The 14,902-nt window shown below is 42.6% G+C and overlaps 2 protein-coding genes and 1 non-coding gene across 4 annotated transcripts in view; 2 read left to right on the top strand and 1 right to left on the bottom strand.

The window, feature by feature from the left end:
• The first annotated feature begins 24 nt into the window (after nucleotides 1-24).
• fhdc3 (FH2 domain containing 3) lies at nucleotides 25-9,184 on the top strand. The gene is made up of 13 exons (XM_076750121.1): nucleotides 25-102; nucleotides 593-746; nucleotides 1,617-2,113; nucleotides 2,468-2,529; nucleotides 5,546-5,648; nucleotides 5,839-5,924; nucleotides 6,339-6,439; nucleotides 6,555-6,625; nucleotides 6,755-6,862; nucleotides 7,020-7,090; nucleotides 7,282-7,399; nucleotides 7,516-7,680; nucleotides 7,791-9,184. The coding sequence occupies exons 3-13, from the start codon at nucleotides 1,661-1,663 to the stop codon at nucleotides 8,853-8,855; spliced, it is 2,403 nt and encodes an 800-aa protein (XP_076606236.1). The 5' UTR covers nucleotides 25-102; nucleotides 593-746; nucleotides 1,617-1,660; the 3' UTR covers nucleotides 8,856-9,184.
• Nucleotides 9,185-10,297: 1,113 nt separating this feature from the next.
• trim3b (tripartite motif containing 3b) overlaps nucleotides 10,298-14,902 on the top strand; it is a 29,485-nt gene continuing 24,880 nt past the window's right edge. Inside the window, exons 1-2 of one of the 2 annotated variants that reach the window (XM_076749671.1) lie at nucleotides 10,298-10,449; nucleotides 12,090-12,221. The gene's annotated coding sequence lies outside the window, so the exon portion shown is untranslated. Of the gene's footprint in view, nucleotides 10,450-12,089; nucleotides 12,222-14,902 lie in introns of those variants that run through there. The other variant, XM_076749668.1, reaches the window with a different exon arrangement.
• trnaw-cca (transfer RNA tryptophan (anticodon CCA)) lies at nucleotides 11,271-11,342 on the bottom strand. Its single transcript has one exon. It is a non-coding gene; the product is annotated as a tRNA-Trp (tRNA).

Below are 14,902 nucleotides of genomic sequence, written 5' to 3'. Positions count from 1 at the left end.
GTTTTCTGTTTGCTCTTTCATCCCTTTTGCATGTAGACAGAGAGGCAACCATCTGGATTCACTCATGTAAAACTTTAACCTCGCCATTACAAACATACGCAGGTATGGAAGACTCTTCATCAGCCATCACTTCTCAAATTTCTGTTATGTTATAAAATTCTTTTCTACTTATTGTTATTGAGACAGCTGCGGCCCAACATTTCTGAATCACCTCTGATGTCTAAGGACCATCCGTTCACACGTTTTCACACACCAATTAAAATTTATTTAGTTTTATTTATTTAAGTCAGAGCGCAGCTGCGTTGTAAAAAATTGTGCACTTAGAAATATATGACAACTTTTTCTACAGAAATAAATTACATGGTAGTGTTTGCGTTATCATATACTCATATAATACTTTACTCAGCTTTATCAGTTTTGAACCAGAATCAGGCAATCACAGTAAATGTGTAAATCCGACAGAGGATATATTACATAATACAAATCTTACATTTATATATTAATCATACATCATTTCATATTCGAAGCGGTTTAATTCCTGATCACCAAACGGAAGAGCTCACCCATCTTTTTCCTCGCCTCCTCCCAAAAGGGCGTTCCCGTACCTGGAAGCTGACTTTGATTTGATTGGTGGAGGCGCGCCCTGCACCTGTGACCGCTGTTTGAGAGACAGACAGGAACAGTCTGCAGGAGCACGAGGCCACGTCCGAGTGGGATTTTATTTGACAGCTACGTTTTAAAACACGGTGAGTAAAATTCATTTATAGCGATGCTTCGGTGACAGTTCAAAGTCTATTAAAACGCCGCCGAAATTTTTGTTGTAATGGTCAGATGATAAGTTAAATTAGGGACATTTAAACAAGAGCTTGAAGCGAAACTCGGTTAAAAAAAACAGCAAATTAAGGATGCCTTATCTGTCGTATTGATTTTGAAAGTGCACAGACATATTTTAACAACACCTTTGGAGTCTGTTATGTCAACGTTTGTATTCGGCATACGAATATCCCACCAAATAGGATATATTAAAATGTGTTCACATTAAAATCCACTTAGTACGCTTCTTATTTTCCGCAGTTCTCACCCTCGAAAATGAGCAGCGGATGTCTGCAGCAAATGCTGTGTAGAACCAAATTTAAAAGTAAAGTTCACGTGTCAGTATTTGCTTGATGGATGGCAGCTATGCCGAATACACCAGAGGGCTCTAATAAGTAGTAAAAGGTACAATTCAAGTTGTATGAGGCATTAACCTTTGCTGTGAAGAAGGAAGCATTAAAAAGCAAGATTTTCTTAATGATGTTTCGTGTTGTGAACCGTAATTAAGGGGAAGGACATTATGTTTGTAGTTTGTATAGTCCAAGGAAGAGAAGCAGAAGTTCAAACAATAATGAAATTGTCTCTCTGTGCGGTAATGGTACAATGCTGACTAACTGCAGTGTCTGCCTTTATGTGTGCAATTTTACAGGTCACTCAAAATAACTGAAGAAAAAACAAGAAATTGATTAAGGCAGTTCTTTGGATAAATATTGAAGTTATTGGATTTTTGACCAAGAAATCAAGACATTTTGCTAAAGTGTCACAGGCTTTGGGGTTTATTTTTCTGTTTTTTTCTGTTTCAGCGGGATACTTCCTCCAATCATCTTCTGGATTTGAGAGATTACAGATGGAGGGAGTGCTGATTTTAAAATCTGCTTCTCCTCCCAACTGTTCCTCTCAAAACTCTTCTCCTTGTTCCACGGATGCTCAGGAAGATTCAGATCTCCAGTCATCTTCTCCTGTGCCTCCCGTCATGTGTGTTACTACTGCACCACCACCTCCACCACCACCACCACCTCCTCCTCCCCCTCCACCTCTTCTTCCTCCCCCACCTTTTGGCTCCCGTAATAACCAGCGAAGATCCATGAAAAAGCTGAACTGGGACACGATCCCCAGCCAGCGTGTCCTGGGCAAACTGAATGTCTGGACGTCTAAGCGGCCCCAGAGGGACCTCGTGCTCGACATCCGGAGCATGGAGGAGTTGTTCAGTCACGTCGACAAACGGGCCTCGTTACGCCATTCAAGGGTCATGGGTCTGAAGAATTGTGATGGCCTGGACCTCTTTCCACAGGAGCCTCAGGTACATAGCTAGAGGCACTCAGGCCTCATGCGAAACTTTGTTTGCTCTAACAAAGGTTGATTTCCTGTAACTGATGCAGACCATCCTACGATTTTAGGCCATGAAATCACACGGAATGCACAATTTAAGGAAGTAATGAACACACGAATAGGAACTGCTTTTTAAAAGTTCAACATAAATTATGCCACCAGTGAGGAACTTGCTGTAGTAAAACTGTGTTTGGGTGTGTTTTTGCTTCCTCAGAGATAATGTGAATGATAATGTTGGATATAGACGTGTGTCATCTGAATGTGGCTGTGCAGAAGTGAAACTTTTTTTCTGATTAGTATTCATTTTTGTTCACTTTCTTGTCAGGTCACAATCCTTGACTCTAAAAAGAGCATGAATATTGGGATCTTCCTGAGGCATTTCAAGAGGTAAGAGTTCAATCAGAAATCAAAAGAGCGACACTGATGACGTTGAGTGTCTAAAAAAGACAATTATGTGTGATTCAGTGAAAGAACACATCAGAGTTACAGATGGAAATCCAGTGAGAAGAACAGAAGGACCTTTCATTCATGTCATAGAGTCAGAAATGCAGATCTTGACTCTCTTGACCAACCATTAGCCAACCAGCAGGCTCTTTATCTCAGCGGACCATATTCAAATAAATGGAAATGCCTGTTTCAACATCATTTTACTTTGCGCAGAGAGGCTGAAATAATACTTAAAAAATAAAATCAACAACCATACATGACAGCGCATAATATAACATAAAAACACGCATTTTTTTGGAAATCGATAGAGGACATCAAGTGCAAGTTCAAAAAAGTGCCAGATTGAATGCTGTGTGGGACAAAGTACATGACGCCTCTTTTTGTCCTTTGTGTCACCCTGAAGATTAAAGTGCACATTCAGTTCAGGGTGTAGTGGATCTCTTATGATCTTGTGAGCTAAATACGTAGTGTCATGGTCTGTAATCTAAGTAATACTGCACACTGGTTCCTCAGTTATCTTGCCACCTAGTTTAACAACCCTGTCCAGTTTGTTCTTGTTTTGTACAGGCAATGGTACCTGTCCCAATCAATACAAATGGTCAATATACTCTGAATATTATTACATTATGCCCAGTTACTGTACACACATTAGTTGGTGCAAATGATTTTGGGTGTGGAAAACACAGAGAGATGCTAGGAATTGCCGTCATTTAACAGTAACAGGTGATTTTAAGCTTGATCATGACTTGCAGTTTGCATTGTATTCAAGGGTGTAGGCCTGGGCTGTATAAATTGGAATGCCCTAATCCTATTTAGAGACTTAATACTTAATACTTGATAAATAACAAATAATGCATTTCCATTTTTACCTCAAAAAAAAACAACATTGTGCTCAAATATAGCTTCATTTTAGGAGAAGAGTAATTGTGGATAAATGTATGCAGTCTTCCTCTCAGGCTGCATACAGCTCCAACACTCTTGGTAGATAAGGTGGGGTGGACTATATGCAGCCTGAGGCCAAAACCTCGGGCAAAAAAAAAGTCCACAAATCACTCGTTGCAGCTCCTAAAGCTAAACTGCTGTGAGTGCGTCCACAATTTCTCTCTCATCAGGGTTTTGGCAGCTGGACAATAACAGGGCTCCTGTTTGGAGAGATTTTAATGAGTAAACTGTAAAAATAAGAATGATTTTGAACAGTTAGGGGGTGTTTTGGATATCCAAACTGTAATACCACAAAGTATAGTTACATTAAATTGCCTAAACATTTTTATATATATGTTTTTTTTTATTTTTCCATCTAGTTCCATGTTTAGCAGACAGTTTCTACGGTACTCTGCACTGGAGTGTCTGAACCTTATCAAGATTATGTCACTTTCAGTCCAAGGTTCACTCAGCTCTCTTTGAATATCAAATGCACTCTCAATGTGGGTCAACAGCTAGGTGCTGTAATGATGCCCCATTTAGCCTCTTAGTCAAATTCAAACTGCGTCAGCCTCTGTGTGCTGGTGACGACGGTGCTATTTGAAGCCATTTTGGTCTCTGTTGAATGTTGTTTCATGTAAAGTGTGACATCCCGCCTGAATGTCTCATGAGGCGTTTAAGTTTGTCTGAATGTCTCACGCTGTAGAGAGAGAGAGGTGATGGCGCTGTCATCAGTGGCGTAACACAACAGAATGATATAGCAACCTCATACTTACACCAACCACCCCCCTCACTTCCATGCAGTCGATGACCACGTTACATTTTGGAGCACCTTGCTGCATGTCTGCTGGTTTTCACTTTGCGACTGCCATGCCGTTTGGCTGCTACCTCTCTAATCTTAAGTCTGCTAAAGGGGACAACACCTTGGGGGCTCTCTCAAATAAGCAATGCCGTGCAACAGCAACATAAAATACAACCCCGATTCCAAAAAAGTTAGGACACTGTGTAAAACATAAATGAAAGAAAATGTGAAAACTCATCGTTTGATGCCAGCATGTTGCTGGCATCAAGTTAATATGCTGTCAACCCCCTCCAAGAAGACTTACACAAATGACACACAAGGCTGCCAAGATCACTGGCCTCCCAACCCCCAGCCTCCCAGACCTCAACATCGCAGCCACTGCACACAGAGCACACACCACAGTACTTGACCCCAGTCACCCCCTCAACCCACGCTCTGCACTCCTCCCATCTGGTCGCCGTTACAGGTCGCTGGCATGGAAGAAAGTGAAGTTCAGCAGGAGTTTTGTCCCGTCTGCCATCACAGAACTGAATAGAACATCCAGACTGTAATGTGCCTGAGTTTGTTTATTTGTGCATGTAAAGATGAATATGTATCTGTTGAGTTTGATGTATTTGTGTATTCTTGAGGCTGTATGAAAGGTGGAAACAATTTTACTTGCAAAAGGACAAATAAATCAAAATCTAACATGTTTCAAACAAGTTGGGAGATGAGCAACTAAAGACTGGGAACATTGTGGAATGCTCCAAAAATATCTGTTTGGAACGTTCCACATGTAAACAGGTTCATTGGTAACAGGTGATAGTATTATGATTGGCTATGAAAGGGGCATCCTGGAAAGGCTCAATCGCTCACAAGCAAGGATGGAGCGAGGTTCACCACTTTGTGAACACATGATTGTATAAAGGTTATTTCTCGATGGGCTTGGGAACACTTTGTAAACTGGCTCTGGTAAACGTTGCTTGTTCACAAATGGCATTGTAGTGCAAGTTTTACACAGCGTCTCAACTTCTTTGGAATGAGGCTTGGAATGGATAAAATGCCTCAAGCAACTTTGAAGCTGCTGTAATTTGTTTTTCAGACTGTTTTCAAAATGAATAAGTAAGAAACAACCGTATGACTTAGCAGAACTAATCATGTTTGATAAGTCATGCTGATCATGGCAGGATTTCAGGCAGTGTTGAGTTTATTTTATTTTTTTTAGTGACTGCTGTCTTTTGTCTCCCTCTGCAGGCCAGTGACAGAAATGGTGCAGGACATTTGTCAAGGGAACTGGCTCAGATTTGGAACAGGCAAACTGAAAGAGCTTTGTAAACTGCTGCCAGAGGACAGTGAGGTAACGACCTGTTAAATTTACCATTTTGGAAGAATGTGCTATGTTCTCTTTATGGAAAATGCTTCTTGCTGGTCAATCATGCTACTTCCCTGACATTACCTGATGCTCAAGAACTCCACTTCCCTTTTCTCTCCAGTTAAATCGTGTGATATCTGTAAGAGGGAATGATGATAAACATGTCATTGCACAGGTGAAGCACTTGCTGTCATTCAGTGGGAACCTCTCTGTGTTACCTGAGGCTGACCAGTTCATGGTGCAGCTGGTCAAAGTGCCAGGGTGAGTCTGGAGTGTTTTTATTTGGTAACTCAACTATTTCTTTAAAATTGAAACACCACCCTTCTCCAGCACACCATGCTGTGAACCAGCCTGATGGAGGCATGGTGGCCAAAACCGTGAATAAAGCGTGGTGTGCTGGAGAGGAGTGCTGTGACTTGTATTAATTTTAATGGACTTTAATTAGAAGGGATTGTGAGAAACCATTATTTGCTGAAATTTTAAGATTTTTTGTGTGCATGTATTATCTTGCATTGTACCACCTCATACAACAAATCAAAACATATATTTGTTGAGGAAATTTGCAAGATTATTTTTGGTGATTTGTCGTTCACTTTGAAGATTTGACCGTACCCGGATATCTGTGGACTAAGCTGATGCAGTAATTAACAGTTGATTGTTGCGTCCTGCCTTCAGCTATGAGGAGCGCCTGAAAATGATGGTGCTGAGGGAGGAATTCTTTCCTCTTATGGAGGAGGTGAAGAACTCTATTGCTGTCTTGACCAAAGGAGCTAATGGTAACGTTTTACACACAGTCCCACCTTCGATCTCTTTTACACCACCCAGTCTTTTCTCATTTGACCTTTATATTAAGGTTATTTGATGCCATCTCTTTTTCTTCTGTCCCCTCAGAGCTGTTGGACTGCGATGACCTCCACTCAGTCATTCGGCTGGTATTAAAAGCTGGGAATTACATGAATGCTGTTGGTATTCTTTAAGAATTTTGTTTTTATTACCTACATTAATGTATCATATCTGATGTATTTGAGCTGCCCTTTGTGCTTACTCAGCATTTATCATGCCATATACCATTCAAATCATTTAATATTCAGGGCGGTTACAGTGCCAATGCTATTGGCTTCCGGATGGCCTCTCTGCTCAAGCTGGCGGACACCAAGGCCAACAAGCCTGGCATGAACCTCATGCACTATGTTGCCAAGGTGAGGGGGAGCGCTGGGGTGGACAGATGCTCACTGAAGAAGATATTTGTGAAACCATGAAACCCCCTGCCATCATGCTATGCCCCTAAACTGACCCATCTCTTTACTCACTAATGATAACTAACTTTTGCTGTCCCTCCTTTATCTTTATCCACAGCAAGCAGAGGACATCGATGCGCAGTTGCTGACTTTTCCCAGCCAGCTTGAACACATTGGAATGGCATCAAGGTGACTGTCATTAGTACACTGACAGTCTAGTTGGTTATTTAACTTAACGTGGTTTGGTTTGTTCACTAACTGTAGCTTCAAATGTTGTCACATCTGTTTCAATGTGACACTGAATCTGGTTGGTGAGATGCACAGTTTTTTTTGTTGCCTGGAAAATGTCATGTCAATGCATAAATGTTGCTCACGAACAGAATTTGCAAAGACGAGGTAATCACAGACTTTGAGAAAGAAGTCAAGAAGATCAAGGAAGTGAAACTGTACAGCAGCAGACAGCCTGGCCTCTTACAACAAATGGAGACATTTCTCATGGTAAAGTTTGCCGCTTGTTGTTTCACCTGAAATGTTCTAAAGCACCAAGATAAACTTCTAAAAGCTTTGTGCAGTTTGGATCCCTCTTCTTCATACTCTTTTATCCTGTTTCTCAGAGGGCTGAGGCCAAGCTGGATGACGTGGAGTCCTCACTCCAGGAGCTCAATGCCCTGAGTGACGCTGTGGCTGAGTACTTCTGTGAAGACCCAGCCACCTTCAAACTGGAGGAGTGCTGCTCCATCTTTAATTCATTTTGCAAGCGGTTTGACACAGCTGTACAGGTAAGAATAGAAAGGACAATAATGTTGTTTTGTATTTAAGGGGTACTCTGTCAATAATTCGTACTTAGTCGCATCTTATTTGAATATATTATCCCTATACACGGCTGTAGGAGAACCAAGAGCGAGAAGCAGCAGAGCAGAGGCGCAAGCGGAAAGAGAGTGTGCGCATTGCATCCAAACGCCGCTCCACAGTGTCTTGCCGAGGACCTGAACCTGATCAGGACTGCTCCAGCTTGGAGTCGATTTTACACAGTTTTCTCACCGCTGTTCCAGAGGGATTAGCCAGATGCAGGAAGAACATGCTGCCCCCGATCAAAGGATCCCCCTCTGAGCGCAGTTCGCAGACTGTTCCATCAGAAGAGGAAACTGAGACAAAACCTTGTACTAGACAAGAGAGGCCTGAGAAGAAGCAACCCAAACTGCAGGAAAAGGACGAGCTACTGGAAAACAAAGAGGAAGCCGAGAAGATGCGTGAGGTAACTCGGAAGGTGCTTTGCTACCAAAACAGCAGAAGCAGCCTCGATGGAGACAGAGTTTCAGGCACTCCTCTGAGGTCGGACAGAGCACAAGACACACCAGCTACCCCGAGCACCCCTCGGCCCAGAACCAGAGACTTCTTCTTTGCCAACAATGGGGATGTGGGCTCGCCGTGGACTATTGTAAGCCCTTTTACTCGCCCACAGAGAACCCCCCTTCAGCGAAACAGACAAGCACACCCATGTAGACTATTATTAAGATCCAGCGGAGATGACCTGGATGACGCAGTCTGGGAGAGTGAAGAAGGCAATCAGCTCCCCAATTCCTCCAACCAGGACAGTCTAACATCACCGTCTGGGGGTTCTGCGTCTCTTCCTGAGTGCCCCAGTCAGAGAGCTGTGTCGCAGGGTCCAGTCCTCAGGTCGGTTTCCATGGATGAAACCAGGCAGTCTCCGGGCTTCCGGCTGGGAGACTTGTTCCAGAGAAGCATATCTCAAAGTTCGTACTCCTCTGGATCAAGGATAGAACATATGAGAGAAAAAGGAGCAGGAGTCCGCTCAGTACTCGGCAGAAAGGTGGAGAATAATGTAGATGGGCAAGTGAGCACCTCCGGGTTCATATCCTTCTTCAGACGCATTGGAGGCAGGAGTAAGCCTGGTAATGTGGAAGAACCAAACTTCAAAGGATCGAATACTTGATTAAAAATGTTATTTAGAGACAGAAACCAAGCTTTGTCATTTTTTGTGTTTTAGATTGATAGAATGTGTTTGTCTTTTTTTTTGTACTGTTAAGGTGGAACCAAGGCAAATGAGGACTTGCTTTGAACTGTGAAGGTTTTGACGTTGTGGACGCCTAACCACGTTCAAAAATCCTAACACCTTTCTTTCTCTTTTGTCTTTTTGTGTGCAATAAAGGGTGACATCCTACCTTTTTAATTTTGCTTGTACATGGATCATGCACTCAGCAACATTTATTTATTGCTCTTCAGGTCGAAACGTCTCCTTTTCCATCCTTTTCATGACGTCCTTGAAAGTATGTCTGGCGCGAATGTCTCCTTAGTGATGCCTGCTCAGTATCCAGTACTTGCCTTTCACTTCATCTATTATTTCTTCTCTGTCAGTGCAGCTGGAACGCTGTTGTTCAGGTTCGCCTTTCAACTGTAAGGCTTTCAAGACTTTTAAGATACAGTATGTCCAATTAGACAGCCACAAAGACAAATGCAACCAGATTGGTAAATGCAGTATTTTCATTTAAATTCCAAACTCCTAGCTGATCACAAGTGACAAGACTACATAAATAGGACACACTACTGTTGGTGAACCCACGCCGAGTTTTGCCAGCCCTACTTTGGCTTCCAGGCGATCCGTCCTCCCACCGCTGTGCCACCCTGACGTCTCTGCTCAGCAGCAGCAGAGATTTTGGACAGAAAGGGAAGAAAGAGACATTCAGCTGTGTTACTCTGGCAACAGGGTTTGTTTACAGCCGTTTCATTTGAGCTCTCACAGTGTAATAATACTCTCTTGAACAAACTGCTCAATTCAGGCTCCTTTCTGACTGTTCTGTTGTCCTCCCACATCCAACCCTCCCACTGGTGAGCGCTCAATGGCGACATTTTTAGTTGCCTGGCATTTTTAATCAACATGCACAGAGAATGATATAAAAGAGGGAATTTGGGGAAAATATGGGCAGTTTTTTAATGGAATTGGACTACTTCATGGCAATGAAAATTTGGTCTTTTCCCTAAGCTATAAGCGTTGAAGCTCGTGTGCAAGTGTGGCCTTGAGATAAGTCTGATACTTGCAGCAGAGCGCTACGTCAGCAGCGACTGACCTGCTTGATGTAAAATGAGAGCTCCAGAGTACAATCAGGCCATTGTGATAGAGGAGGAGGACCATCTCATGTGAGTCAACTCCTGAGGACTTGAGGTGACCTGCTGTCTCTCATCGGGGCTGTGCTGATCAACTGTGCGTCCAGTGTGTGTGTGTATGTCCAAGTGAAAGATGAGAAACAGGCATAAAGAGAGAAGAGAAAGGAGGTGAGGTGGGGGGGACTTGGACCGAGTCAGACCCAGAGAGAGGGAGGGAGACTTGCAAGTTGTATTGTGAGGAAGCATTTAAGCAGAGAGCAGAGGGGAGCATGTGAGAGGAGTGAGGAAGCCAGTATCTTAAAGACAACACAGAAGGGAAAGGAGCAAGAACTAATGTCGGTAGGCCTTACAGAGGAAAGGAAAAGCCTGTACAGTGACAGTCCTGGATATTTCTTAATGTGGGAACTGGCACCTGGACCAAAAAGGTACATTCATATTGTTTCAAGTGTGCATAATAACAGATCAGCTGTGAAATATATTGTCAGGTGAATTAAACTTGCTGCAAGTAATGTATTTTCATGTTTTTATTACATGTACTTATGAGCCTAAAAGCATTGAGCATTGTAGTTGTCTTTGTGAGAAAAGGAGGCCTGCTGGAATTCACTTCCCTGCTCTTTGGTATCATGACAGATGATCACACTGTGTGGCACTGTGCTGGTTGCTCGCGCTGTAAACTTAATCCATCATGGCAGCTGTGGGCATTCGACTGTTTACAAGTGTTGTAATCAGATTTGAGCTCGGAAGGGAAAACGGTGAAAAGGGTCCACTCGTGATGCACCGAGGTGTGTTTCCAAAGTCGCTTTCGAAATCACGTTTTGATTTTTCAGCTGACTTTTTTTTAAACTCCATTCAAGTGTGCGCTCTCTGTGATGCACTTCTGTCACTTCTGAGAACGTGAATGCTGAACCTGTGACTGCGCTGTGGCTGAAAGTGCCGGCTCTTCATTTGAACTCAACACTGATGCATTTTGACTGAGCATGGAAAAAATGAGACACCTGTAATAGAAGGAGGTTGATGAGCGGTGTGGAATTCCAGTAAAAATCTAACATTTTGTCTTTGTACATCATAACTACACCTATAAAATTAAGAATTGCAGATGCCACATTTCCACTCATGCATGATGTGTGTCACTGTATGATGAAGCAGTCAACGTTGTTGTTTGAGGACCATTACTTTTTTTCTTTCTTTCTTGGTTTCCTGACAGTATGACAGCTCTGTAAGCTATAAACGCATGAAGCCAAAGAAATGACCCCGACGTGATTTGAACACGCAACCTTCTGATCTGGAGTCAGACGCGCTACCGTTGCGCCACGAGGTCCCTTGCTCATGTATCGATGACGGTGGATGATGGCTCCTCGCGGCATATTGTCTCCACTTTTATATTTGCATACCATGTTTGCCCTCGCCATCGTAAGCGTTTACGCACACAACACCTGTCCTTGTCAACACATACAACACGAGACGCTCCTCAGTGTGCTTCTCGGATACTGTAAAGACATTATGAACGTTTCATTTCTTGGTTATCCTCGGGTCCAAAGTGTTTTTCTCGTTTCCGCTTTCACATTTGGCTTCACTGAGGATGCGCGTCTCTTCATTTTCACATCAATGACGAGCAAAAGGTGAGATCACAGCGCTACATCTAAGCTGCAAGGCATTACAGGGTACGTGTCCCCGCAGCTCCATCCAGTAAAACGTTAGGATGCTGTGGGTGACTTTGTCCCCAGTCAGTCACTAGATGGCGCAATTCAACAGAGATTGGTTGGTTTCTGATTAGCATTTTCCGAACTTCTTGCTTTTCCATTCAGCTCGGAGCCATGATAAATAATAACTGGCCCTCTACAACGTGTAAGTAGCCTATTTGTTAGTGAAGTAATAAGTTACTCAGTTTGAGCTGAAGTAATGCAATGTAGAAGAATGCATTTGACATAGTTGTTGCTCATGGTCCCTCTGCACAATCCAAGAAGAACTAGATGCAAATGAATCTGTTGTAAAGCGGAAATGCAGTTTAATCCCTCTGTATTCATTGCGCTGTTCTAAATGTGTGCTGATTTTCTTTGTGTTTCAGATGCTTTCAGGTGTGCAGATCTGTCTGTTAATCCCAGCTGTGTCCTGCGCAGGAAAGACGAGGAGCATCTGGAGAATCTAGGACACTTATCTGCTCAGCTTCATCAGCAACCTGTCATAGTAAAATGGAAGGGTAAGTGCACAGTAAAGTTGTCCAAATCTGTATTTTTGTGTCTGTTGTTTGACCCCGATCGTGTAAAAGTACTAGTTCCCAACCTAAAGGGTCCCCACCCTCACCGGGGGTCGTCCAATTGTTATTGTTAAAGTTCAGAACATTATTTTAGATTTAAACTTAAAATAATCTTCTCAAAATGAATCCAATTCGCTCATTTGACACAAACCTCCTGCACTTGTGGCCTCACTATTTTGCTTAATTGTACAGTTGATCAGTTCTTCTGTACTGTTAGTGTTATGCATTGAATATGATATGAAATAGGCATCAAATATGTCACTTAGTCAGGTGTGTTTACTCAATGACAGAGAAGGGGTCCCTTCAGGAAAAAGGCTTGGAGCCACTGATGCAAAATGCCTTTCATAACTGTTACAGTTCTCTCAAAATTACATGGTTTACTGTCATCAAGGTAACATAAAACTCCTTATTTTCACCAGTCTTCTTAAAATAGCGCTGCTCAGGGCTGATATTAATGTCCCTCCTGCTCCAGCTGTAGTCGCTCTGATTAGGATGCATGCTGTTTTCTGTCTACACTGATGAGCTGGGCTTTAACGTCAGGGAGTCGCAGCAGCGCAAGGCGCATTGATTAGCTGGCTAAATGTCACGTCGATGCCAGCGAGGTGAATGGATGTTGATCCTGTCAATATGTATCCATCCAATTTTATTATTTCGCTGCTTTTATGACACCAAAGCCAGGTTCCCTTTCTGTCAATCACACTATAAAGCAGGTAGTAAGATGGGAGGCTCAGTCTGTGCTTTGCATGTCTTTCTCAGCTCCCTTCAGTCACCTCATTGGGTTTACAGGGGTCAGACTATAATATGTGAATGTTATCATCTGTGGTTGGTTTGGTTGAGCTTCAAGCTTAAGGTAGGAGCTCGACAGTAAGCAGGAAGATGCGTGTAACTGTCAGTGTGCATTTTGTCACGGACAACAAAAGAAAGCCCCAGGGCCTGACTTAGTGAGGAAATTGGGGTTGGGCAAAAGTGCACTGTGGTTTTCATTGAGTTTGCGGCTGCGATCAGTGTCTGATTTAGTAAGACAGCAGCTCGTTGCACAGTCAGCTGCTGGACTGAGCCTGGCACTGAACCCCCGAGACACATAGGTGTTGTTCAGAGACACATCAAATTCAAGTTCAGTGAACACAAAACACACTTCCCCATCCATTATTCATTTTCTGTTACAGCGATATGACGTTTTGTCCCATAATCATAGTCTAATTGCTTCATTTTGGTTCTAATATTCTGTTTTTAAATACATATAAGCCTGCGCTGTTACACCTCCTTTTCAGTGGCGTGAACACCCCCCCCCCCCCAAAAGCTAATAGCTAAAAAACGTGACCCCGGTAAATCCAGTGGAATATGAAACTATCCTCTAATATCTAATATCCATCCTCTTTTTTTGGCACGATCCTGGCTTAAATAATACATAAGAAGTCTACTAACACCAGTTTATACTGCCTCCCCCACACACCTCACCTACTCTCTCCCACAACTAAAACCCATCTGACCACATTCATGAGGGTTAAGCCCGAAATCCATCTAAGACATGATCTTCCAGTTAGTCCGCTCTCATAAGCGGTACAGCTAATGAAAGCTTTCTGAGAGGAGATTTTGGGACAGAGAGCATACTGTTCTTGCCGCTGGTGGCATGATGTTAAAGCCTTTTACATTAGAGCAGAAGTTAGCTAAGGTTTCTGAACATGAAGACAGACATTTATTTTCAGTGATTTCTAATGGCAGACTTAGACTTTCAATATAAACGGGATAAAAACGACTATAACCAACAACTGTAAACTGTTTCATAATAACATTCTAAGTGAATATTGCCAAATAAATGTATGTTTTTTCATTGCTGTTCCATTTTGGGGTTTCAGGCAGCTTGCTTGCTTGGAAGTCTGACTTCCTGCTGAGTTTGTGCTGGAAAGAAAAGATTAAGGTTAAGGACAGCTTTAAAGGCGCTAAATAAACACAAACTTAAATATATAGAAGTCAAACAGAACTTAACCAAAATGAACCTGGATTCACTTTGACTCTCTGCATATTGATTTTCTAAATATCCTGCATGAGTTAAAGTCTACCTGGAAGACAGTTCATCTGAGAACAGTATGCTGAGAAATGGTCAACAGGACCACCAGTGTAGAGATATTGATTAAACCACAGTGTGTTTACGTCACCTTCATGCTGCGGCTGTCACATAATAATATTTTCCACGCAGTCTGCCTTTAAATGCAGACCTTGTGCTCTTTATATAGGCTGCAATGAAGAAGCACATGATGATTGGTCTGTACATCAATAGTCAAATGTGCCTCATATGAAGTTGAGCTTTTCACTGAATGCATATGTAATGACACAACTGGCGTGTTATATAAATACAGTATGTTTAAATATATTAGATGATCCTGATTTGGTGAATAATCTTGCAGTTTCTTGAACACACAAGAGATGAATAAGCCTTTTCTCAGTCAGAAAATAGCTGCCTGCATGCTGAGTCAAAAGCTTGTCTGTACCTGGAGGGTTTTCTAAACCCGCACAAAGACCAGCTTTTATGATTTGCTGGTCAGGGATGAGAAGCAAACCGGACTGTTTCAGAGGGAGAGAGTGAGAGAGAGCGAGAGCAGCCATCTGCGTGTTCTGCTGCACTG

The sequence above is a fragment of the Chaetodon auriga genome, chromosome 15, assembly GCF_051107435.1.
Source record: "Chaetodon auriga isolate fChaAug3 chromosome 15, fChaAug3.hap1, whole genome shotgun sequence".
NCBI lineage: Eukaryota > Metazoa > Chordata > Actinopteri > Chaetodontiformes > Chaetodontidae > Chaetodon > Chaetodon auriga.
This window is presented reverse-complemented; position numbering and strand designations above follow the sequence as displayed.

Bases quoted from the DNA above. Each gene is read 5' to 3' on its own strand.
- fhdc3 (XM_076750121.1), top strand. From the start codon at position 1,661: ATGGAGGGAGTGCTGATTTTAAAATCTGCTTCTCCTCCCAACTGTTCC. The intron at 5,925-6,338 runs GTGAGTCTGGAG...TCCTGCCTTCAG, and splicing joins CAGCTGGTCAAAGTGCCAGG to CTATGAGGAGCGCCTGAAAA. The intron at 7,400-7,515 runs GTAAAGTTTGCC...CCTGTTTCTCAG, and splicing joins AAATGGAGACATTTCTCATG to AGGGCTGAGGCCAAGCTGGA.